General features: G+C 42.8%; 1 protein-coding gene and 1 long non-coding RNA gene across 3 annotated transcripts in view; one reads left to right on the plus strand and one right to left on the minus strand.

The window, feature by feature from the left end:
* Positions 1-10,869: 10,869 nt before the first annotated feature.
* Positions 10,870-24,193, minus strand: part of SNCAIP (synuclein alpha interacting protein) — a 129,545-nt gene continuing 116,221 nt past the window's right edge. The window contains exons 10-12 of one of the 2 annotated variants that reach the window (XM_060280139.2): positions 21,916-22,963; positions 18,755-18,825; positions 10,870-11,467 (exon numbers count right to left, since the gene is read on the minus strand). In XM_060280139.2, the coding sequence (XP_060136122.2) occupies positions 11,383-11,467; positions 18,755-18,825; positions 21,916-22,963 (1,204 nt within the window). In that variant the 3' untranslated portion in view covers positions 10,870-11,382. The remainder of the gene's footprint in view (positions 11,468-18,754; positions 18,826-21,915; positions 22,964-24,193) is intronic. The other variant, XM_035099666.3, reaches the window with a different exon arrangement.
* On the plus strand, positions 20,706-23,183 carry LOC148684381 (uncharacterized). The gene is made up of 2 exons (XR_015945961.1): positions 20,706-20,782; positions 21,643-23,183. It is a non-coding gene; the product is annotated as an uncharacterized LOC148684381 (long non-coding RNA).

A 24,193-nucleotide genomic window follows, 5' to 3' on the forward strand; every position in this document is an offset into this window, starting at 1 on the left:
TTTGCAGCGTTCGGGAGACAAAATGTTCGACACTCAAAGCGTTCAGGATCCAAGATACGACCGTACTGAGATTCAATGCATTCAAAACAACAGTGGGATTGTACGTTTTGGCATGAAAGGGTTTTAATTTAACATATTTAAAAGAACACAAAGCTGGAGGACTGAACCGTAATTTACTCCAAGGTTATGTATAAGAACTTAACTGCACAAATTACAAACGACGTGATTAGCAAAGATTAAATGCTGGCAGCGGGGTAGGGGGTTAAGCCTTCTCTCCCCAGCTGCGATCTCAGTTAAAAACCATCTCGTGCCGCAATTAGCATTAGGAGAATAGTGAATGCCAATGGGACGGCTTTCCCAATGCTAATTGGCACATGGTGGGAATGGGAGGGTTTTTACTGAGGCCTTGGCTGGAAGCATTAAACCTTCCCATGTGCTGTGGGGCCAGTGACTTTGGCCTTTCTGTACCTGGTACTTAACTTTTTAAAAAATAAGAATAAAAATAAATGTCCTGATTGTGTGGCACTGGTAGAAACACAGCAGTGCCACACGATGTTAGGTCCTTGCAGATGCTTCTGTGAGGAGGGAGCTGAAAGAAAGTTTCACGCAACACACACACACACACACACACACACACACACACACACACACACACTCCTTCCCAGTGAAGGCCCACTGAATGTATATATCAGTCCAGGGACAATACAGGACATAACGGTGGAGAGAAGGCAAGGAATGAAGGGGAAGCAGCCGAGGACAAAAGGCAGTGCATTCCCCACATCTCTTCCTTGCAGCCACAGCTGCTACTGTTTATTAGCCAACAAAGCATCTGTTTTGATTTTGCTATAAATTACTGACCATTCATTTTTTTAAAAAAACCCCACACCACGGCATTCACCAAATATCTCAGCCGTAATAAACATTTGTTTAATTTGCTTTTTAGGTTTGAACTGATTTTGTAACACAAAGCCTTTCTGTATGGCCTCAGGTTCTCTTTTTTGAAGCAAAGGAGAAGCGGGGAGGGGGGGGGAAGCCTTGATATATCATGTTGTTGGCAGGAAAATAAGTATTACTGTAGAGGGAAAGAATTTATAGAGAGTCATGTAAAACAAATGGTTCATAAACCTTTGGTGCATGGAGCAGTGAGTGATGAGCATTTTTACTGGTCTACAACCAAACTAGGATGCCATAAAATAGGGGCAGGAACACATTTGTGTTGGGGAGCCACTTTCAGTTAACAGCACGTTGCCTTTTCCCACATCCTGACGAAAGACCACAAGCCAAAGGTGCTCCAGACACATTTTCCTCTTCATACCAAGTTCTTTTATTGCTAAACGCTGTGGACACAATAAACACTGAGCAATCTCTTATCTGTGACCCTGCTGCAGATGTTTTGAGGGACTCCAGTGCCCGTCTGCTAAAGCATGCATGGTCAACAGCTAGGAATGATGGGTGTTGTAGTTCAGCAACACTTGGAGAGCCACAGTTCCTTCTTTCTTGCATTCTCCTTCATACACACAGAATCTGAATAATAATAATAATAATAATAATAATAATAATAATAATAATAATAATGTTGTTGTTGTTGTTGTTGTTGGTGGTGGTTTTTACCCTTCCTTCACAAGGTACCAGAGGGTTACCGCAATTTAAAACTCCAATATTAAAGCAAGTTTTTTTTAATGCACTTATGTGACACACACACACACAGAGAGAGAGAGAGAGAGAGAGAGAGAGAGCGAGAGAGAGAGAGAGAGAGAGAGAGGTCAGGGTAAAGAGATCATACCCTCCAACATTCCTCAGCTGGACATTTCTCACTCCTCTCCAACTGACCCTCCTTGGCCCCCCCTCCATTTTCTCTCCCCGCCCTGCAGAGCATTTCCTGTCAGAAAAAGGGCGGGTGCCGCCACCACGATGCCAACGAGACACAACACCATCCTGAGAAAAACCCTTCATCCCAATTTCATTTTATTCTTCGATAGATTTACAAAAAGGAAAACGCGCACCAATAAATACATTTTAGAAAGGGGCAAGATTAGGCGCAGACACACAAATCATTTTTTTAAAAATAAAAAAATTAAGACTCCTTGCACTCTGCTCCGCTCCCTCTTTCTTCCCACCCAGGGTGGGCCTGCCCTCTGCCTGCACCTCAGAGCTGGCGTGGCAGCAGGTTCTCCTCCTCCTCCTTGCCTGCCTTCCAGCAGCCGCTACAAGCTGCCCAAGGGAGTAGGCTGCAGTGGCGGCCATGGAGAGGCCACGGGATTTTTCCTCCCCACCACTATTGCTGCCGCCGCTCAGGACAGGTGCCGGCTCATCCTCCTGGAGCTCGGCAGAAGCAGCCCTGGCAGGGGGGAAAGGGACATTCCGGGATCAAATCAGAAGCTGGGATGGCTTTGGGGGGTCCCTGGAGAATAGGGGCACTTGGAAGATATGAGAAGTGAATCTTCAGCATATGATAGAAACTATTGAAGGAAGGTGCCAGGTGCAACTCTTTGGGGAAGGAATGCCACAACTTGGGTGTTGTTGCAGGGAATGCCCTCTCCTGGGCTTCTATACCCAAAACTTTTGAGGGTGATGGAACTACCTGGATGGCTCCTTCTGCTGATCTTAACATAACACCCGAAAGGGTCTTCAGTGAAGGAGGCAGTCTTTTGGATATTTGGGGTCTAGGTTGCTCAGAGTTTTGAATGCTAAGGTGAGCGCCCAGGAATCAACTGGCAAAGAATATTGCTGTTTTAAAACAGAGGTAACCTGATTTCTATACGGAACCCCAGCCAGAAATCTGGCTGCTGTTCCTTTTTGGACTGGGCGAAGTTTCCGAGAATGTGGTAACTTCAGGAAACACTCATGTGGTCTATTCATGTTTATTTTGGAACAGTCTGTTTAGCTCCACTCACTCATAGCCACTATGCTTGGGTAGTACAAATATGCAAATGCTAAAGGTGGCAGGACTTTGTGGATGAAAACCCATCCTGATTTTAGGAAGTGATGGGAACTGTTTTCATTCTCTTTGCTAAGGGCCAGAAAAAACAGCCTGAGTGGCAGGTGTTTGCCTAGGTGTATTAGCAGGGTCACTTTTTTTTGGGGGGGGGGGAGGCTTTTATAGCACCATTAAAATGGAAACCTCAATAGCAAGTCTGTTCAAGCTATACTGAGGATGGCCTTACTAAACCAGAGAGTGTTCTTCTTCCCACCCAACCAGAAAGTGCAGCTGGGAGTTAGGAGCCACCACAACCTACAAACAGATTCATGCAAGCTTTGGATTTTACTAATATTTGTGGGATTAGAATGTAGCCTGTTTTACAAAGGTAAGGATCACATCCATCGCTCTTCACACTTTCCCCATTGACTCGACTCCCCTGTAAAGTTCCTTGCGGGATTCCCCACCCCAGCCTATCTCATACCCTCCGACGTAATAATAATAATAATTTTTATACCCCCACCCATCTGGCTGGGTTTCCCCAGCCACTCTGTGCGGCTCACTGCATATAACATAACATACTAAAACATCAAACATTAAAACTTCCCAATACAGGGCTGCCTTCATGTGTCTTCTAAAAGTTGGTCAATTCTTTATCTCCTTGACATCTGAAGGGAGGGCATTTCACAGGGAGGGCGCCACTACCAAGAAGGCCCTCTGCCTGGTTCCTTGTAACCTTGCTTCTCGCAGTGAGCGAACCAGCAGAAGACCCTTGGAGGAGGACCTCAGTGTCCGGGCTGAATAATGGGCGACGGTGTTTGAAACCCTACCTATCCTCAGCTTTGTTGGAGAGACCCTTTTAGAGCATCGATTCTATTAGTTATTTCCTATATTCTCTCCTGAAGCAGTTCACATCAATTTCTTTAAAATATATATTTTATTTGTTTTTGTTTTTTGCTATTCAAAGGGAGATCCAAAACAACCTGTCATTTCCATTTGGAGATGACCTGATTTCCGCCCTGCCTGGGTTTTTGCTTTGGTAGCAAGCAGTGGCTCTTGTTTCTTCACTAGGAGTAGTCAACATGTTACCCTCCAGATATTGCACTCCAACTTCCATGGTCCCTAACCACTTGGCCATGTTGGATGAGGTTGATGGAAGCTGGAATCCAACAATATCTGGAGGCCGCTCCTCACCCTACGTTAGTGGAGGGATGGAGTCAAAGGGTTCTTTCCCTTGCAGGTAGAGCTGGGTGTTCTTTCTGGCAGCTCTGGGAGAAGCAAACACTCTGCAGCATCTCTCTTTCTGCTGACAGATGGGTCCAGGTTGGTCTTCCTCTTGCCATGATGTTCTTCCTGGAAGATGCAGCTTCTTGGTGGCCTTTGTCCTCTGAGAGTCCCATGGACTGCAAGAAGATCAAACCTTTCCATTGTTAAGGAAATCAGCGCCGAGTGCTCACTGGAAGGACAGATTGTGAAGCTGAAGCTCCCAATACTTTGGCCACTTCATGAGAAGAGAAGTCTCCCTAGAAATGACCCTGATGTTGGGAAAGATGGAGGGCACAAGGAGAAGGGGACGACAGAGGACGAGATGGTTGGACAGTGTTCTCGAAGCCACCAACATGAGTCTGACCAAACTGCAGGAGGCAGTGGAAGACAGGAGTGCCTGGCGTGCTCTGGTCCATGGGGTCATGAAGAGTCAGACACAACTAAACAACAACAACAACAAAGAATGTCCTCCTGTTAAACATAGAAAGTTTCTCATTGCTTCTAACTGATCTGAAGCAATTGATTTTGAAGCACACATTTTGTGATTCTATTGGAGCGAGCTTGTTTACTCCTGCTCTGGAGGGCAGGACTCGAACCAATGGCTTCAAGTTACAAGGAAGGAGATTTTGACTAAACATCGGGAATAGCTTTCTGATGGTAAGAGCTGTTCAAGAGTGGAACACACTTTCTTGGAAGGTGGTGGCCTCTCCTTCATTGGAGGTTTTCAAGCAGAGGTTGGGTGGATGCTTTAGCTGAGATTCCTGCATTGCAGGGGTCTGGACTAGATGACCATTGGGATCCCTTCCAACTCTACAATTCTATGATTCTGTTACATATCTAGCCATTTCTTTGACATCACCTGCCCAATATTTGCCTCTCTTTCACCAGCGTAGGCAACTGTTCTAAAATATGATGCAACTAACCACTGTCGGTAATATAAAAAGAGTTCTCCTTTTCCAATAAGTGCCAGGCTATGTTTGTGTGTCTGAATCTAGGTCTTGCCATCTGTTACATCAACAAAGCCAACCTCTCTATTAATAGCCCATATGGGGAGAAGAGAATGAGAGGGGGAGACTAGAGGAGACTGTTCTGAGGTTTCAGAAAATGGGATCGATCGGCTGCCCCCACTACCCACACATCAGCTTTAGGAGAATTCGGAGCAGTACTTGAGTACTGGCCAGAGAAAGGGCGAGTGTTTATTTAATTGAATATTTTATAATCCACATTTTCACAAAATATTTCAAGGCAGTTTACAGCATATAAAATGCAGTCTGTGTATATCTATACAACATAATGATAAACATTTTTTAAAAAAAGTAAATTCTGGTTGGTTAAAATAAAAACTAAAGAGTATAGTTTTCAGAAGACATCTACAGGGATCGTTCAGGACAAACCTCTACAAGCAGGGAGTTTCATATGCAGAGCCTGCCATGCTGAAAGCTTAAAAAGGTAAAGGTAAAGGCACCCCTGACCATTAGGTCCAGTCGTGACCGACTCTGGGGTTGCGCGCTCACCTCGCATTATTGGCCAAGGGAGCCGGCGTATAGCTTCCAGGTCATGTGGCCAGCATCACAAAGCCGCTTCTGGCAAACCAGAGCAGCACACGGAAACGCCGTTTACCTTCCCGCTGTAGCGGTTCCTATTTATCTACTTGCATTTTGACGTGCTTTCAAGTTTGAAAGCTGAAAGCTTAGTTCTTACTTTATGCTTATAAATCGTGTCTTCCCTAAAAGAGGGCACGTGTTGCAGTGAGACCTGGAATCCAGGGACTCAAATGGTTTGGTCAACCCCTGAGAGGTGGTTGTGCCCGTGCCTGAGTCCAGGGGGACATCTGGGTGGCAGACATAGTCTGTTCCCGGCTTTTGCCTATCCAGGTGTTCACCCTTGGCTGACCTATGGTGGTGCCCTGGGTCAGCGCTACCTGCAAGGTCAAAGCAGAGCCTATGCAACCACTCACTTTCTGTAATCAATAAAGCTGTGGCCTAAACTCTGCCAAAAACCAAAACTAAAATTTGAGTCAAGTGTGAATTCATTTAGGGGGGAGGTCTCTGGGTCTGAACCCGCAAACTTATAAACTTATAAACTCCATCTCCAACTCCTAGGAAGATTCCATCAATGGTGTCTCCAATTTTTTTTACACATCACTTGGGAAGACAGGCAAAGTAATGCCAATGTACTGGAAGAAGCAAAGATCACCTGTGTCGAAGCAATGATTCTTCAACATCAACTTGGTTGGACTGGTCATGTTGTGGCCTGATTACCATCTTCCAAAGCAACTACTCTATTCCAAACTTAAAAATGGAAAGTGTAATGCTGGTAGTCAACAAAAGAGGTTGAAAGACTCTCTCAAAGCAAATCTAAAACAAAGTAGTATAAACACCAACAACTGGAAAACACTGGCTTGCGAGTGCTACAACTGGAGAACAGCCTTTACCAAAGGTGTCATGGGCTTTGAAGACGCTCGAACTCAGGACGCAAGGGAGAAACATGCTAAGAGGAAGGGACGTTTGGCAAACCCTCAACATGATCAACTCCTGCCTGGAAACCTATGTCCCCACTGTGGAAGGATGTGTGGATCCAGAATTAGCCTCCACAGCCATTTACGGACTCACTGTTAAGACTGTGCTCATGGAAGACACTCGGCTATGAGTGATCACCAAAGAAGAAGCGAAAGCCAATCAAACCTCAGCAGACCCTCCAAGTGTTCCTATTTTCCAGGGACAGTCCCGTATTTACAGAAGCTGCCCTGGTTTCCGGTTTGATCCTGGAATGTCCTGATTTTCCTTAGGATGTCCCTATTTTCCTAGATCTAACCTAGCCAAGACCAGCTTGATTGCTTCTATTCTATTGGATCATAAATTACCTTTCTGTAGAAATGGAGAAGCCTCCAGCAGAAAGCTAGGATGGCATTTTTGGAATACCCTTCAGGCTTGTTTCAACTGAGTAGCTCATGAGATATCTATGTGTGAGAACTGGTAGTAATACCCATGCATTTTCCTATGGTGGGCTTTGGTCTCCTATTCTGTGGGAACTGCTTGGAAGATCTCATTATGATGCCTGGCCACCTTATCATACACACATCACATCTAGTTTAGCGATTTCCTCTGCTTTGGAGCTGTTCAAGCTCTAGTAAATTGGATTTACCATATACTGCAGTTTGTTTTCTCCTAGGAATAAAATGCAAACATGCTTTGCTATGAATTGGAACCAAACTGACAACAGATGTTCTCTAAAGACACAGCATAAAGAATATGCAATTCCGCTCCACCTGCATTTGACAAAAAAAATACCACTTTCTTCTAATGCAAATGTTTTGCTCAAAGCAGGGAGCACTCCCCCTATCCTCTTCCTGCCAGAATCAGTTACATAGAATCTGCTATTCTTCCATTGCATCACTCAAGGAAAAACTCTATCACACACTGTCACAGATGGGTGTTGGCTACTCCCGAGTAAGCACTCCACACCTCCTCTGGATTTTCAGAGTTTTAATGTGTGTGCTATATACAGTGGTGAGATGTCTCAAATCATGTCTGCTCTGCATGGGGCAGAAGCCCGCAATAGCCTCTGGCGGGCTCTGACCCAGCCTTTAAGACTGGTCCCCAAAATGCCCCTACTACTGGCACTACGGGATCCCCATTGTGTCAAACCTTTCTCCTCAGCTGCCGCTGATTCTTCCCTCTCCTTTCCACCCTCTGATGCAGCTGGCTCCACCCCTTCTTCTCTGCTTCCCAACTGACTGCAGTTGAGGCTGCAGTATTCTGCTAGAGCCCTGGAACCTCCTTCCTGCCTTGATGCTCTTGCTGCTGCCCATCTGATGGAAGTAAGCAGAGTGGGCTGCTCTCTGCAAGCCCTCTCTCTTACACACACACTTTAATCTTTTTTCCCCCCTGTTGGCATTTCCGAGGTAGAAAAAATAACCAACACGATGTATTCTCTCCTAAATGTACAGATCTGCCATAATAAATAACTGGAGCTCCTCCCAGGCTAACCGACACCCGGGGCAGGGCAGACCGCTGGCTGTGCACACATTGCGCCGCTACGTACGACACATGCGCGGTGTCAATATGTAGGGCGCATGTGCAGCATTGCCACGTACAGTGTATGCGTGCGACACGACACATGCATTGTACGTAGCAGTTTGCCACCAGCGCCGCTCGAACACTGTACGGACGGTGGCAGGACCCTCTGCTTGCGGCTGCAGCTGTGGAGGATCCTCCATATGCTGCTGTGGTGGTGGGGCGATGGCTGCTTGCACCGCCATGCCTGGGGACAGCAGGGGTGCACTGCCCCCTCCGCCCCCCCTTGCGACGCCACTGGGTCCTCCACACCTCACCTTCCAGTATCTGAAAGATTGCTCCTAACCTGAAATTTATCACTTGCCTAGACTACACCCCCATGGAATAAAAGGATCATCTTATATTTGACTTCCATTAGCAAGGTTTCATTTTGAAATCTCTCTGGTAATATTTTAGTTTCCTGTTAATTATGTTGCCTTGACTTGACTTTCTTCAGTAATGTTTTACTTGATGTTTTAATGTTGGTTGCAAGCCGCTTTGAGACCCGCCCCCAAATATATATATATATGTGGTTTGGAAATGAAATGAAAGAAGAATAACCTGTGACTAAAGGTAAAAGGTAAAGGACTCCTGGACGGTTAAGTCCAGTCAAAGGTGACTATGGGGTTGCAGTACTCTTCTTGCTTCAGGCCGAGGGAGCCGGCGTTTGTCCACAGACAGCTTTCCGGGTCATGTGGCCAGAATGACTAAACCGCTTCTGGCGCAACGAAACACCGTAACGGAAACCAGAGCGCATGGAAATGCCATTTACCTTCCCTCTGCAGCGGTACCTATTTATCTTCTTGCACTGGCATGGTTTCGAACTGCTAAGTTGGCAGAAGCTGGGACAGAGTAGTGGGAGCTGACTCCATCGCAGGGATTCGAACCACCGACCTTCTGATCGGCAAGCCTAAGAGGCTCAGTGGTTTAGACCACAGCACCATCTGCGTCCCTACCCACTGACTAATAGCGTGTCCTCAGAGGGGGACAGTAGAGAGAAGGAAGCCACTTGAGAATTGTTAGTTAGGTAGTCTAAAATTTCTCAAACTTGTATAATCCTGGCTCAGTGCAGAAGGTTATTCCCTGGCATTTGCAGGTAGGGCTACGAGAGACCCGGCATGAAATCTTGGAAAGCCACTGCCAGCCAGTGAAGACAACATTGAGCTAAAGGACCAGTGTCTGACTTGGTCTAAGCAGCAGTGACTAGCAGGGCAGCATAGACAGGGTTACTGAGAGGGCAAAGGTCAAGGTCACCAGAAGTCCATCTCGGTAACCTGCAGTGGCACATAGCATTGTGAAGCCAGGAGGGCAGGACACTCCCACTCTATGCTGTCTTACTGGCCACTGTTGGGCCCAAGGCAGCTTTTCATGTTTCGGAGCGGAATAACAACATAAACCCAAATGTACAGGAAAATGACAATCCAGGTATTGTATTACATATGTGTTACTATACAGTACTTGCATGCTTTGTTTGACCTTGAGAGCAAGCCTGTAAATAGCTGATGCCCAAAAAAATTTAAATTAGGGGATATTGCAACTATAGAGAAACTAACAACAGAAGAAAAGTTGATTGACGACACAAGGTCATTGAAGGAATTTCAGCTTCCCTGAAATATTGGAACAACAGTTGTAGAACGGTACCTGCCCCATATCTCTATTATTTTGTAACATTGGTGGGTTTTGTTTTTGCTGTTGTTTTGGAAATATAAAAGAATGAAAAAAGAGATTTCCCCAGGTTCCAACTATTCTTCACATCTCTTCTCCATCGCATCTTCATGCAAAGCTTAGGGCTGCAAAGAGTTTCAGAGCTGTCATCTCTGCAGCACATTGTTACAGTAGAATAGCTGTGGAAGGGTAAACAGTTTTTAACATTCATGAACAGTTCAGAACCGACTCTTCACTTGTCTTTCCTAAACCACATCATGGTCACATTCATACAAATTTCTGTCCACCTATTTCACACTTTCTAAAGCACAAATCTTCAATTTGTTACATGGTTTGGAGACGTTTGCTTTGTTATTCGGGTGATAACTGTCAGCGCTCAAGATAACCGAAAAGCATGTCTGACTTTTTATTTCTAAAGAATGCATGGCAGTTGGAAGACTAAGTGTGGACTCTTCTCTTTGTTGTATTATTGCTGTTCATTATAATGATCAAGCTGCAGATCAGATCACCTGGATTCATTTTCCAAAGGAAGAAATTGCTCCTCCTTGACTCTGTTGGTTAACCACACTAGTATCCTGTATCTGCCAAAGCTTCCTACCAACGTTATTTGAGGGTGTGTGTATTAAGCAATGTGCACACATTGGTTTTGGCAACCTGCAGGTATTATTATTATTTTTGCAACACGTGTATATTTCTCTTAGCAATTTGCACCTATTTTTTAAGCAAAGCAACACGCACCTATTTTTTTAAGGTGTTTTTTTTTAAGGGCAAGTGCCATCAAAACACCCTGTATAATTAAGAGGAAATAGTTTAATATGGGATACGTCCCCTAAACATAGTCTGGTTTTTGCGAATAATGACTCAAGTTCTGATACTTTAAAAGTTTTATACTGTAATTGGATTTGCTAACAAATGAAATGGGTCACAATGGATCACATAAATAAACAAAGCAGAAGTGACATCTGGTTATGTTCACACTGTGTTTTGGTTAACACTGGTTTATTTTCTTTTATACAAAAAAATTAGAAATAGCAACAAAACATAGTTCAACAAGAGGGTGGCCAGGGGCAGGGGGAGAGCGCTTGTCCTGCGCTCAGTGAGGATTTGGCTAATCAGAGTCCTTATTTTTACAGACACAGTTAGGTTCTGAGAAAAGGAAATACAAGACATGTTACATTATATGCATGCAACAAGTAATGGCCACAAAATGATGGATGTCAGAAGGTCATTCCAGAGGCTCTTTGCATTGCTACGTTTCCAAATCATGGCTTTTACTCACCTTTGCCTTAAAACAGTACACCTTACAAACAAGTGACATAGACACATATTAACTGTTTTATATGGTCTAGCTGCTACAAATTTAAGGCATCCTAAGAGTCTGTTATTCTGCTGGTGAAAGTTACGTCTCATAGTTAAGTTTTCAAGTGGGAAGATTTCAGGCCATGTTTGGAGGAAGACTGAGATCCCGTGAGATGCGAGTCAAAGGAAGAATTCTTGCAGCTCTGGTTCTTCAGAAAAATCTTTGCTGTAAGATCGCTGGAGTTTCCTGTTGATGTTGTTATGCCTGCAAGGAAAAGCAGAAACAAAAACAAAAATAAAAAATCACCCCATGTCATTTAAAAGAGGCCCAGTAATTTGATTTATTTCATCATCAAAGGACTGCCTTAATTCAACAGCGGTGCCAACACAGTCCCTTCTGAATTGAGTTGGGCTTAAACTGCCACAGCTGTTTGAAGATGATTGAAAAGGAATTCCAATCTCATGGACTGACAATACCAATAATGTGCTATTGGTGCTAAATTTAAATCCTATGCCTAGCAAATAGGGTAAAGAAGTCTGGCAAAAAGGTCATATTCCCTGTTTGCATGTAAGTAAAGCCCATTGAACTCAATGGGAATTCCTTCTGAGTAGACATATAAAAGCATGTTCTGTTACACAGAAGAAACCGCATATGTGAAATTTGTACTCTTTGGCCGTCTAGGAAATACCCTGCTTGAGTACTTCCAGCAAAGCAGCTAGGGATCAAAGTGTAAAATTGAGAAGTTAAAACAAACCTGGAAGTCAAACTAAGACTCCTTTCTTCATATTATAAAATACAAAATTACCAACTAAGGTTGAAATCGTATACCCACTTTTCTGAGAGTATACCTCCGCTGAACTCAATGGCACTTCTGAGAAGATATGTATAGGATTGTACTGTATTGCAAACAGACCTTCCGCTGGTGAAGTAAAACTGAGCATGAGAATGTTTCATCACACATGTGTAGATAATAAAAACAAACTGCTGATAATATATAGTCATTTATCATACTTTTTTTGTCTCCTTGTGCATATGCTAATTGTAAAAATATGGATTCAATTCCCATATCAGAATGTGCAGAACATAAATATTGGATTAGTCAAAATCAGCCTTTGATTAGTGAAAGAACTAGGTTGCTTTTACAAAACCTGTTTAAAAACACTAAGGTGAAGATTATGAACACAGATTCGATCCTATGAAACCAGCTACAACTACTTTTGAATGGCGTTAATATCTCTTTTTTGTGAAGTGAAGAAAATGAAATATTTTAGGCTTGTCTGAACTCCTTTGTTTGGGAATTTCAAAAATGGATTACAACATTTGTGGCTCCTTTATGATGTGTTCCCCCCCCCCCAAACTAAAACCACAGAACAACTGTAAATTTGGACAGGGACCTGCCAGATTGACTTGGTACCATAGCAGACATCTTCCAACATGTGCTTATTTGCTTTAGCAGAAAGGAACATATTGATGTACTGAAAATGCAGCAATATCACACAATCTCCAGCAACCCTTTCCCTCCCCAAGAAACTGCCCATATTCTCCTATTAAATGTAAATATATCGGTATGATAAAAGAAAGCCAGATGCAGTTTGTGTATTTCTTATTTTTAATAGTAGCTGTGCTAACTGCTCTGTGTATTAAATAGAAAGCAGGGCTGTGTGTGCTTGCATATGGGAGTTGTTTTGTTCTTCAAAGTCAATGTAAACAGGAAATTATTTTCCATAGCAGCAGTCAGCCTAAGTAAGAGCTCTAATGCTTCTCTCTGCTCCCAACTACCAGGGTCTTGTCTATTTGTGCTTTTAAAGCCCATCTATCACTGTCTGCTTAGAGACATTTGTAATTAAGTGGGATTATAAAAATAGCCATCAGCCCTTGCCTACCTGGTGCCCTCCAGATGCTTTTGCCTAGACACCTGGATGGAGGACATCAGGTTGGCAAAAGTCAACCTGTAGCCTGAATAGCAAGACATTCACCAAGACGGCCAGAGAGTTGGAGGCTACATATGGCTATGGGTGCAGGATCTGTGAAATACCACTGACTTTCTGTATGTCTTGGGTACAATCAATGGTCCCCTTCTCCTTTTCTCTCCCAAATAACAAGGGACATATATTCACCGCTTCTCTGGTGGGCATCAGTTTTGGACCTTCACTTTCTGGCTCCTTCCCAGCCGGCTGGACCCACGTGGTCGCTGACCAATAGGGAGTTTGCCTTGGCCATCACAAACATGGGGGTTACCTCCCAGCCAGTAGCCAGGTTCAAATGGGCCAATCAGGGTCCAGGTCTTGGGGAATTCCCTTTGCTGGCTAGCTGGGCATTGGCCACAGTCATGACCGGCTGGGCAGCAACACATAAAAGGGGCTGGATTTCCTATTAAGCAAAACCCACCATTACAGAGCTCAAAGTATGTAACAAATCCATCATGCATTACAAATCAGGGCTTCACCCCTCCTCTAAAAAATGCCTCAGGGTCATAGGCTGCCTGATCCCAAGGACCACTAGACATACACAGAAGTCTTTACATTTCCTAGTCGAGCAAATAAATACATAGGGTGATGTGCATAGTACCACATATTACTTCACTAGTGTGTCACTGGTGGTTATACCTTTCTTTTTTGGGGGTACAGTGGTACCTCTACTTACAAATAACTCTACTTATGAATGTTTCTACTTACGAACGGAGCTCCGTCTGCCATCTTGGATGCGGTTTAGATAGGATTTTTTCTACTTACGAATTTTTAGATAGGGTTGCTTCGACTTACAATTTTTTTCTCCCAATGCATTCCTATGAGATTCGACTTACGAATTTTTTCGACTTACAAATGTGCGTTCGGAACGCATTAAATTCGTAAGTAGAGGTACCACTGTATTAGGTCAGCACTGGTGCAGATTCCTATAAATTATTTTGCGTAAAAGGGGGTCAGGGGTATGTTAGAAGAGAAGATACGTGAGATACATGGCTGCATTTAATGTGTCTGTTTTTTCTTTGAAAACCAGCATTAATGCTGACATTTTTGCAGTATGAACAATAGTTTAGGGTGTGTGTGTTTTCCCCAGGACCATAGGGCACACAGAGAGGAAAAGGGTTAAGGAATCCTTCGTGCAATCTTTGTGCTGTACCTGAGGCTGTTACCTTTAAATTAAAAAACCCAGACATGCTAAATAAGGAGCCAAGTGCCTTGAGTTGCTACACTGAGGACCATCTGTGTTAGATACGGTAAATAATCACTATGTGTTGCATCCAGTGAAGTTGCCCTGTTAGTGCAAGGACTTCCACTTGGACCGTGGAACTTCCCCTCTCCCTCTGCGCCCCCCAAATCAGCTCCAAAGAGTCAGTGCAACCCCCAGAACTGAATGCTGGGGGCCGGGGGCGATGCAGGGACAGAAGGAGAGAAAGTTCCATTGTGCAAGCAAAAGTCCTTGCATTAACAGGATGACTTTGGGTGCTTCCTGTTGCATTTGTATACATTTATTAACTACAAAATAATATATTATTAGAGACCCAGCAGAGGATCAGAGAACTCTACAATGTGATCAAAAGGTCAGAAAAAAGTGCCTTAAAAGTGCCTAAAACTATTGGAAGCTGCGTAAGAGTTAAAAACAACAACAACACGTTTTTAAAAAATCTCTGGAATGTGTTGATCTGCTTTGAGTGGAGCCCAAGGAAACTAGAACCAAAATGTAGTACTTCACCCAGTTTAAGGGTTAGAATTGCTCTGAGCCTTTTATTGGCTGGTTTGCTCCATTTGAAGAAATCACCCACAGAAAACTGACTTTCATCAACAAAATAGTGCCGATACCACAGTTATTGCCCATCCTACATTTAAGAAAAATTGTGGTATTTCAGTTGCTGATTCATCATGGTGACCTAAGCCAGCCAAACGGAGAGGGTATCACTGCTTAGATGTGTGCTGCTTGCCAAAGGTTTTGCTTGCTGCAATTCTAAACCATACCAGTGAACTCACTCACATACCGCAGTTATGGAATAACATTTGCAAGCATATTTGTGATCGTAATAGCTATGTTGAGACCTTTTTTGTGTCCGAGCAAATAGAAGTATTTCCGCTGAATTCAGATGAAAATAAAATCTCCTCTATGACTCTCTCCTAAGGTTTAAGTACTCAGAGCTAAGTTAGGGCGAGATGTGATTATTATGATTTGAACTGAATATGTTCCCTGTCAAAAAACAGACCAAAAAAACTACTTTTTCCTTTGCGAAAACCCAGGATATTTTCAGATGAACTGCCCCAGTAGGCTTGGCTCTCGTTGGGTACCATTAAACTTTAAAAGGGCAAACTGAGCAGGCTGCAATCTGAGACAAAGCTGAGAAGGATGCAAAACCTGCTTCCTGCTGGATATTGGGATCACCAGTGGTAGCCCCGGCCTCCATTGCATTTAATTTTGCCATAGAAGTGGAAGATTCCTATACTGTATATGTTTAAAGGCTGCCATTGCATTCTATGGGAAATAGAAAGCTTGGAAGGCAGTTGCCTCTGATGCTGGACTCTGGCTCCACTGTTGGGATGTCTATTGACACTGTGTCCTACTCCAGATTCTAGTAGTGTGTGTGTGTGTGTGCTTACATGCAAACCAGCCTCTCTGTCCTACCTCTTAAAGCACTGGTTTTATTTGCAGATAATAAAAGCAGGATTCCCATGGAGCTTCGTTGAATGGAGATGTCTACTGGAAGATGCATTCTGCTGTCCACTCACTTCTAGAAGTCTAGACTTTTGTTAGTTTCCCAAAATACTTTGGGAATGAGAGCAGCACGTAAAGACATCTGAGCTCCATGTGTCTTCCACGGTTATGGTGCTTACAAAAATCTCTGGGCACTTGTCATCTGAATGCAATCCTAGTAATAAAATAGCTTTCGTGGGGACAGAGAAAACTACGCACTGACGTGAACGAGTTACTAGAGTGATTCCTGCAGATAAGATAAATATGTTCTCACTTTAATGCACTACATGCTTCGCAATAACTTAATCCATGGGAAGCGAATATTTCACTGGCAATACATGGCTAATGTAATTGCAAACATTTGCTTGGCACTGTCAGTGATAAAAAATGGGCCCGTATGTTTTTTAAAAGAAAGGGGAAGAAAAGCACCGAGCAAATGAAACAGATCGTATGCTTGCACAAAGAAATCTAGTGAATTTTAACAGGGCGCCAAGGAATGTTAATTGTTTTACCAACATCAAGCTGTAGCTGATTAGGAAACAAATAATAATCAGGGCTTTTGGAGGTGGCTGAGATTTTAACGTTGTTGCCAAAATGCAATAATAATTTTAAAATACAAGAAGAAACACTGGCTGGTTTTTAAAAAAACAAAAACACCCTGTAGCCTTTTACATGTGATACATTTTGTCCCTGGGTTGGTGTAGAGAGAGTTAACACATTTACCACATGGCTCTAGCAAGCGATTCTCTTTAACTGTAGCTGGATGTGGTTCGCTGGATACAGGACATATGGCAGCTACCAGGACAAAACTAAATTACCCATGGGAAACTGCTGTAAAGCCAAAGCCATGATGTATGCAGAATCCATACTTAACAAATGATTAATACTAGAGTGGGGTCTGAAGTCTGTTGTATGGATCTGAGAAGCATTTTAACCACCAAGACTGCACTGTATATCGATAAAGGGATTTCCATTGAAACCAGCTGTCTAAAAGGACTTAATTCTTAACCTCAATTCTAGTCTTGTCCTATCATGGCCTGCTGCTTTGCCACAGTCAGTGCCAAAATGTCCCATGTGTTTCCAATGGACAAGAATCAGGGCAACCAATGAATTAGTGGGTGGGTGGAACCCAATTATCGCCCTTCCGAGGCCTATTGCTTGGTTTCCCTGATGTGATCTGCATCCTAAACCATTTCATCAAATGACAACAGAGAAGGAGAAGCTTGGTGGCCTGAAGGAGTTTACAGGCCTAGAAAAAAACTTATAGACATTATAGCACATGAATGCATTGCCAAGCATGACAAATCCACCATTTCCTCACAAATACCTAGTTCTTAATCAGCGTACAAATGTCTGACTTAATTTACGTGAGCATATGCAAACTCAGAATTCGGTTCTAGCATAGTTGGCTAATGAAATGATTAAATTACATACATTGTATGTTCCTGAAAGTGCCATGAATTCTCTGCCCTCCACTCCTAAAATATTTCCATGTTAGATATTTAAGAGATTGGAGACAGAGGTCCATTTCAGACCAACATCAAACTATAATTTATGGTTATGTGTGCAGGTAACTGCAGCCCTGGGGAAAGTGGGGAAGAGGATATTTGGTGCAGCTGTGTCGTGGAGAATAGTGGTATGGTCAAACCACAGTTTGTTAAAGAGCCAGGATATTCGGGCCTGTTAATCAACAGTGGTCTGAACCAACCATCTTCTGTGGACTTCAAACACAGCAACAAAGCACAGGTTTTTTTCTCCCAAACCAGGAATGGAAGCTTTAAATCTCTTCCTTTTGTACTTGAATGGGAGGAGGAAGCATGAGGGTTGCATGGTTTGCTCACAGATCTGAACTGGACCCTAGAGTCACAATGTGTATTTCTACACTAGAAATAAAATATCCCAAACAAGTGAAGGCAGTTAACTTTAAACTAACAAGATATAGGTGAGCAGGCACTTGCGATACATCTTTTCTATTGTGGTCAATATTCATTTTTCATATTTTTTTGAGAAGGAAAATCCCATTAATGCAGATATTTGAATTCACCCTTAATTACAAAGTTGCCAGTTGATTATTTAATATGAACACCCAAACCTTAATCCCACCCGATCCGACAAGTGCTTAGCAAAAGCTGCACTTCTGTGTTAGAAACATTGGGTGACATCCCAATTCTGTGAACCGCCCTGAGACCCCCAGGAATAGGGCGATATATAAATTCTAATAATAATATCCAGTGTTAGTCCTACTCAGAGTAGACCTAATGCAATCAGTGGTCTAAAGTAACTTAAATCAATTAATATCAATGGGTCTACTCCTGAATATGACTTAGCTGGATATCACCTGGCATGTTTCTATTCCTACAAGGGTTAAAAATACATTGGTTTTGGCCTACCTGACACTACATTTAAATTAGAAAACTAAATCAAGTGTGAGAAAGAGATGGGATAATGGAGACTGCAGCGCACTGTCTCACTGTCTCTTCTGACCGTAAGTGGAGTTTGACTTGGCCTGCTCCTAAGAGGAAATTTAATTTCCATTCTCATTTGGTGTTTGACTTTCATTCAAGAAAATCTGTGATGCCAAGCCGAACGAAAATGCATTTTTGGATTTATGAGCGCTAGTGATTTTTATGCATTACTTTGTGCTGAAGACATTAAACGAGCTCAGCGATGGTTATTAGCAAAGGACTGTAACAGGGATTTGTTTACTTCTTTTTTTTGGAGATCAAGATTTCATTTTCTTTTACAATTGTCATCAATCGTTTCATTAGTTTAAGCTGCAAACAATTATAAGCTGCACATGCAATGAGGGGATGATAAAAAAAACAAAAACCAGTAATAGGAAAGCCAACATTTTCGCTCTGCATCAGCACATACCATGCATAGTTACACAGGCGGTGTTCAATCAGCATGCCAGTGGAAAAACTGATGCAGCCGGGGTAGGGAGCCTGGGGGGAGTGCAATGCATTAATCAGTCGAAATATCATGCAACAAGCTTCTCACATGCATAGTAGAAAGGCAATGATTAAAAGTCACAGTGTATTAGATTGTATGCCACAATCTAGCTCCTCGCTGGATCTCAGATGCCTATGCAGAGTTTGGCATATGGTAGGGCCGCTTCCATTGGCTTCTAGGAGCTACAGAATGCTTCCGCCATTCATAGCAGGCATTCTTTCCCCCTAGAAGGAAGGCTGAAGCTCCTTAGGTTGTGCCCATAAGCCTCTTCAGGTAAAAGGGAAATGGCACGGGGGTTTGGCGCTAGTTCACATCTGTGAATCGTTATGAAACTATGCATTTCTGACTGTACGTGCCATCTGAAAGCATGCAAATTTTGGCAAGCGTTTTGAAGCAAGTGGGAATGCTCCACCCTCGCAACGAGTCAAAGGAGGCAGGAACAAGACAGGCATGGAGCGCCAGCAAAACAATATGGAACAATATGAGGGGGAAACGTAATTTTCATCCAGCACTGTTTTTAGCATATATTTTTTTGGTAAAATGTTAAAAACATGTTTCCACTCTTCATCACTGGCTGCGAGTGATGCTTTTTGAATTTCTTCCCAGTTGTTCAGTCTCCATATATGAATTCTGCAAAGTACTATGGACTAACATAATATTTCTCCTTCTTTTGTTACACTTCGTTATAGAACACTATAGGTGTTCTTTCAACACAAGTCTTTATTAAGGGAGCTTGGCTAGGAAGTAGGATGCTTGCCTTTTAAATGACAAAGTTCAGTTAAACATTATAGGAACTCATTTTCAGTGCCCGGCAAAAACTTTGCTCTTTACCTGCACCGTTGGCCCTTAATTTTAAGGACTTCAAATACTTCTGCCCTCTTTTAGTGGGGCAGATTCTGTAAAAACCTTTTATATGTATAGCTGTGAATTTTCAGGGTTCTGTTAGTTGTATGCTGCAATTGGTTTTAGTGTTTATACCGCGTCGTAAGCTGCATTGAATCACTTTTATAATTAAAGCGATGAATTAATAACAATAACAGCAGCAACAGCAACAGCAGCAGCAGCAATAATCTTTAGTTTCAAATCTTTCAGTTTCAAATCTTTAGTTTCAAATATTTAAGAACAACAATAGTGGCCAGATTCATCGAGGGTGCAATGAGACTAAGGGCTACCTTTTAAACGATAATCATAGTCATATGCATAGCTGCCAAGTTTTCCCTTTTCTCGCGAGGAAGCCTATTCAGCATAAGGGAAAATCCCTTTAAAAAAGGGATAACTTGGCAGCTATGGTCATATGATCCTTTTATCCATGTTGTTTTTAATTCTATATTGCGAGTATTCTGTTGCTATGGCTGTTGGCTATGCAAATAAAGTTTATTTTTTAAAAAATCTTTGGTTTTGGACAGCTAAAAGCAAACTGAATTGTCTGCCTTTACTTGGATTTCCTTTTCTGTAAATGTTAACCCCTTATGTTTTGTTTGAATAATGTATTGAAATACAAACCTCTTGTTTATTGTATAAAACTCTGCTTCCAGGGCCCTGTTTTAATCTGCCTTATTCCCACTGCACAGGAATTAAGAACCCTTTGTTGCAACCTGTTCCCAGTCTTATGCTCACTTTTTTCCAGTCCCAAGACAGGAATCTGCTTGGGTGTGTGCTACCTACCACTGCCTTTCTTCAGATCAACAGAAGCTAATAATCCAACCCGACTGTCCAGTTCCACAAGGCCCAGTATTTCTATAGCCATCGCTCTTATCATGAGCAAAGGTGCTGAGCTCTGGAGTCTTGCTCCTTTACAGCCACCAGAGGGAGGCCAGTTTAAAGCACTCCACACGAGGCTTTTGTGCCGAGTGACTCACTGGCACGCGAAGGACAATTTTCTCCTTTCCAGAACAGATGCTGAAAGAGAAAGCTTTGCAATGGCATGGAGGAAATGACCCCAGCCCTGTGGTAAGGCAGTCTGCATGAATAGTTTAACCACATAATAATAGCTGCCAGGTGAAGCACTTTGGTAAGGAGGTCTGAACTTAACACCTTGCTTGGATCCTTGTATGGTTTTAGAAAGAAGTACTTATGTTCTCATAGATTCTTATCTCATCGTTTGGCTCTGTTCTATGTTTGGATGTATCCAATTCATATATTGATGCCGATTTTTCTCCTCCCTTGGTTTTTTTTTATGCTGCGGCTGCTTTGTGAATCTGTCTTTTATGGGAAACTGTATGTATTATTATTTTTTATTATAACTGTTATATTTATATCACTGTTTTGATTTTTATGTTGTATAGATAACATGTTATCTATTGACATCTTTGTTCTATGTTGTAAACTGCCCTTGTGATGATGGATGGAATATAAAATTTAATAATAATAATAACATCCCCCTTGTCTTCTACTTTTTTGTATTTTAGAAAGTATTTGCATGGGAACTGCTCTTTTTCTGAATTCAGATACAGTGGTACCTCTACTTATGAATAACTCTACTTACGAATGTTTCTACTTACAAATGGAGCTCCGTCCGCCATCTTGGATGTGGTTTAGATAGGATTTTTTCTACTTATGAATTTGTACGAATTTTTCTACTTATGAATTTTTACGATTTTTTTCTCCCAATGCATTCCTATGGGATTCGACTTATAATTTTTTTCGACTTACGAATGTGCATTCGGAACACATTAAATTCGTAAGTAGAGGTACCACTGTATTCCTCAAAAGAGTTAAGTACAAAATGGCATAGGAGAACTCTGAGCTAACATGATTTACGTGTATAGCAGAGCATGTGGGCTTTGACACTATCCCTACAATCCATACAGGGTCAACTTCATCTCAGGGCTCTCATGTCTTGCTTGCAGAGACTGGATGCACAGAACAAACAGCACCTGATCCCTGAAAATCTCTATCAGACACTTCAGTAAGTTTACTATCTCTTTCCAGATGTGCCCACATTACCTCTTCCCTGCCTAAAGCCCTTCCAGTGTTGATGTGTTGACATTTGCTCAATGCAGTTGAGGGGGGGAAAACACCATTCTAGACTTCTTCATTCATTAACATACAAAAACATTCCCTCTGCCCCATTCATCACTCACTGGCTTATTTTTTCCTTTTGCAGAAGTTGCTGAATTCCCCTTGCTATCTGTGGCTTTCCTTCCTAATGAGGTAAAGGGTGATGAGGTCTTGATTAGGCCTGAAGTCTGATAGTTATTATTATTGTTCTGGTTCCCGCTCAGTGTCTCCATTATGGAGCGGAAGGTTCCAAAGGGCCTTTTCTGCTGGTCTCCGGATTCGGCGTTGGACGAAGGCCGCTGAAGGGCCTTACTTCGCTCCTTGTCCCTTTCCCCATTCAAACCAGCCTCCGTTTGTTCCACCTGCGCCACAGGCTCCTCAAAGGTCACTCGGAGTTTTAAATTCTGGGCAGTTCTGCGCTTTGAAGATGGCGATTTGAGGGCGCTCTTGGGACTCGTGGCCACCTTGTGAGTGGCGGTGGCATCAGAGCTCGGCTGGCAGGTATCTCCCACGACCTGGCTCTGAGATATAGCCCCAGTCTGGTACTGGGACTCATTATCAGGGTCACTACTTTCCGAAGTGGGAGAAGGGCTGTTGCCATCCAAAGATTTTGAGGCTCTCATCCCAAAAGGGAACCGGCGCCCAGATGTTAAAGCATGCCTCTTAATCATCAGGTGCAAGTTCTCGGTGCTTTCAATGTTTTCTACTATGGGCTGTGGCCTTGGCTTGTCCACTCTATTCACGGGCGCACACTTCTGATCCTCTGAATTGTTTGAATCTGTATCAGACTCACTGAGAGATCGCTGCATGAGATGCTTCAATCTTGCTAGCTTCAACTCCTTTTTCTCCGGGGGAAGCTTCTTTGTACTCTTGGAGGCATGGACATCCTGAAATTCCAGGGACAGCTTTTCTTGCATGCAGGCATTTTCAGAGATTTCTTTCCCCAGCAGCTGGCGCAGTATTTTATCTGAGTCTTCGTCTTTCATCTTGGGGCGGTTGTGGTGTGGAGTCCCCACACTGCCAAGAATCTGCATCCCATCATGGGTGTTCAATTTACTTTTCGGCAGAGTCGAGTCGTCTGCGTCAGATGGTTTCCATTGAAGCTTGCCAGAAGTAGGTGACGATGGCGAACTTCAATCGGGATAAATTAAAAACAAAAACAAAAGCACCGTTCAGTACAGGCAACCACAACCAAAGTTATACATACATATAGTGCAAGCCTGACATTTCTATTGCATATGTTTTCCAAACCATTCTACTGCTTTTTTCTTGACCTTTATCCACGTGGAATGTATTATGGAGTCACACTATTGACTCCCTTGTTAAGAATGTAAATCTGTTTCCAGGCTAAGCTTGATCCATTATTTCCTTTCTTTGCTAATCTCTACAGAAAGATTTCTGATTAAAGAGTTGCATTAGATATTGCTCAGAAAAATTTCTGAGAATAGCTTGGGGAAAACCGGAGTACAAAAATGTACTTGGATCTTTTACATAAAAACCACCAGGTTTGCTTTGGCATGTTCCAAAATTCAAATATGTAATTCTGCTTCATTAAAATTAATGGGAGTTTTGACTTCATGATAATGATAAAGAATCCTGCCGCAAAGAGTTTTTAATGCAAATTTTGAGATTTGGGGAACACAACAGAGAGAGGGAAGTGGAAGAAGGAGAGATGAGGAGAAAAGAATTACTGTGGAAGTAGGATTCTGTAGCCAGTTTACAGAAACTGTTTGGGTTGGATCCATACTTGCAACAAGCAGAGTTTCTGCCATGCAACACTCCACTGGAGCAAGTGTGGGAGGGAGAGAAGAGTTCAATGTCATATATCCTCCCTCCCTCTTGCAAAATCTGCTCCAGAGAGTTGGAGGAACCTCTAGAACAGTGTGCAAAGATGTCACTGGTGGCTGTAGGGTAAAGAGGAAATTTGGCAAAAAATTACTTTCCTCCTCTTCTTCCACTGGGAACCTCCACTGAATCAAGGTGTCTCCAGCTGGAGAGGGCAGTCTGGATCCACCCTTTATGCTTAGCATAGAGGTCAACTTTACAAGGTCCCAAACGGTAAGAAGTATGAAAGCTGTTTAACCAAAATGGTTATCTAAGAATGATATCTAAACCATGACGAAGTGGAAGAGCATTCAAGATGAATAAGAGCAATAGCAATCTAGCATGGTTTGCTCTGGAGCAATTCCATTGGTATTGCTGAAACATGGCCTTGCAGATCAAATGGCTTACTGTTTATAAGCTGGCAAAAAAAAGGGGTTTTAAAAACTGCATGGGCTGCACGGTGACAGGATCACAGGTTTCATCAGAAGTTTTAAATGCACTAGTAGATGACACAATTTTATATACACTTAAGGGAAT

The sequence above is a fragment of the Zootoca vivipara genome, chromosome 10, assembly GCF_965207765.1.
Source record: "Zootoca vivipara chromosome 10, rZooViv2.hap1.1, whole genome shotgun sequence".
In the NCBI taxonomy this organism is placed as follows: domain Eukaryota; kingdom Metazoa; phylum Chordata; class Lepidosauria; order Squamata; family Lacertidae; genus Zootoca; species Zootoca vivipara.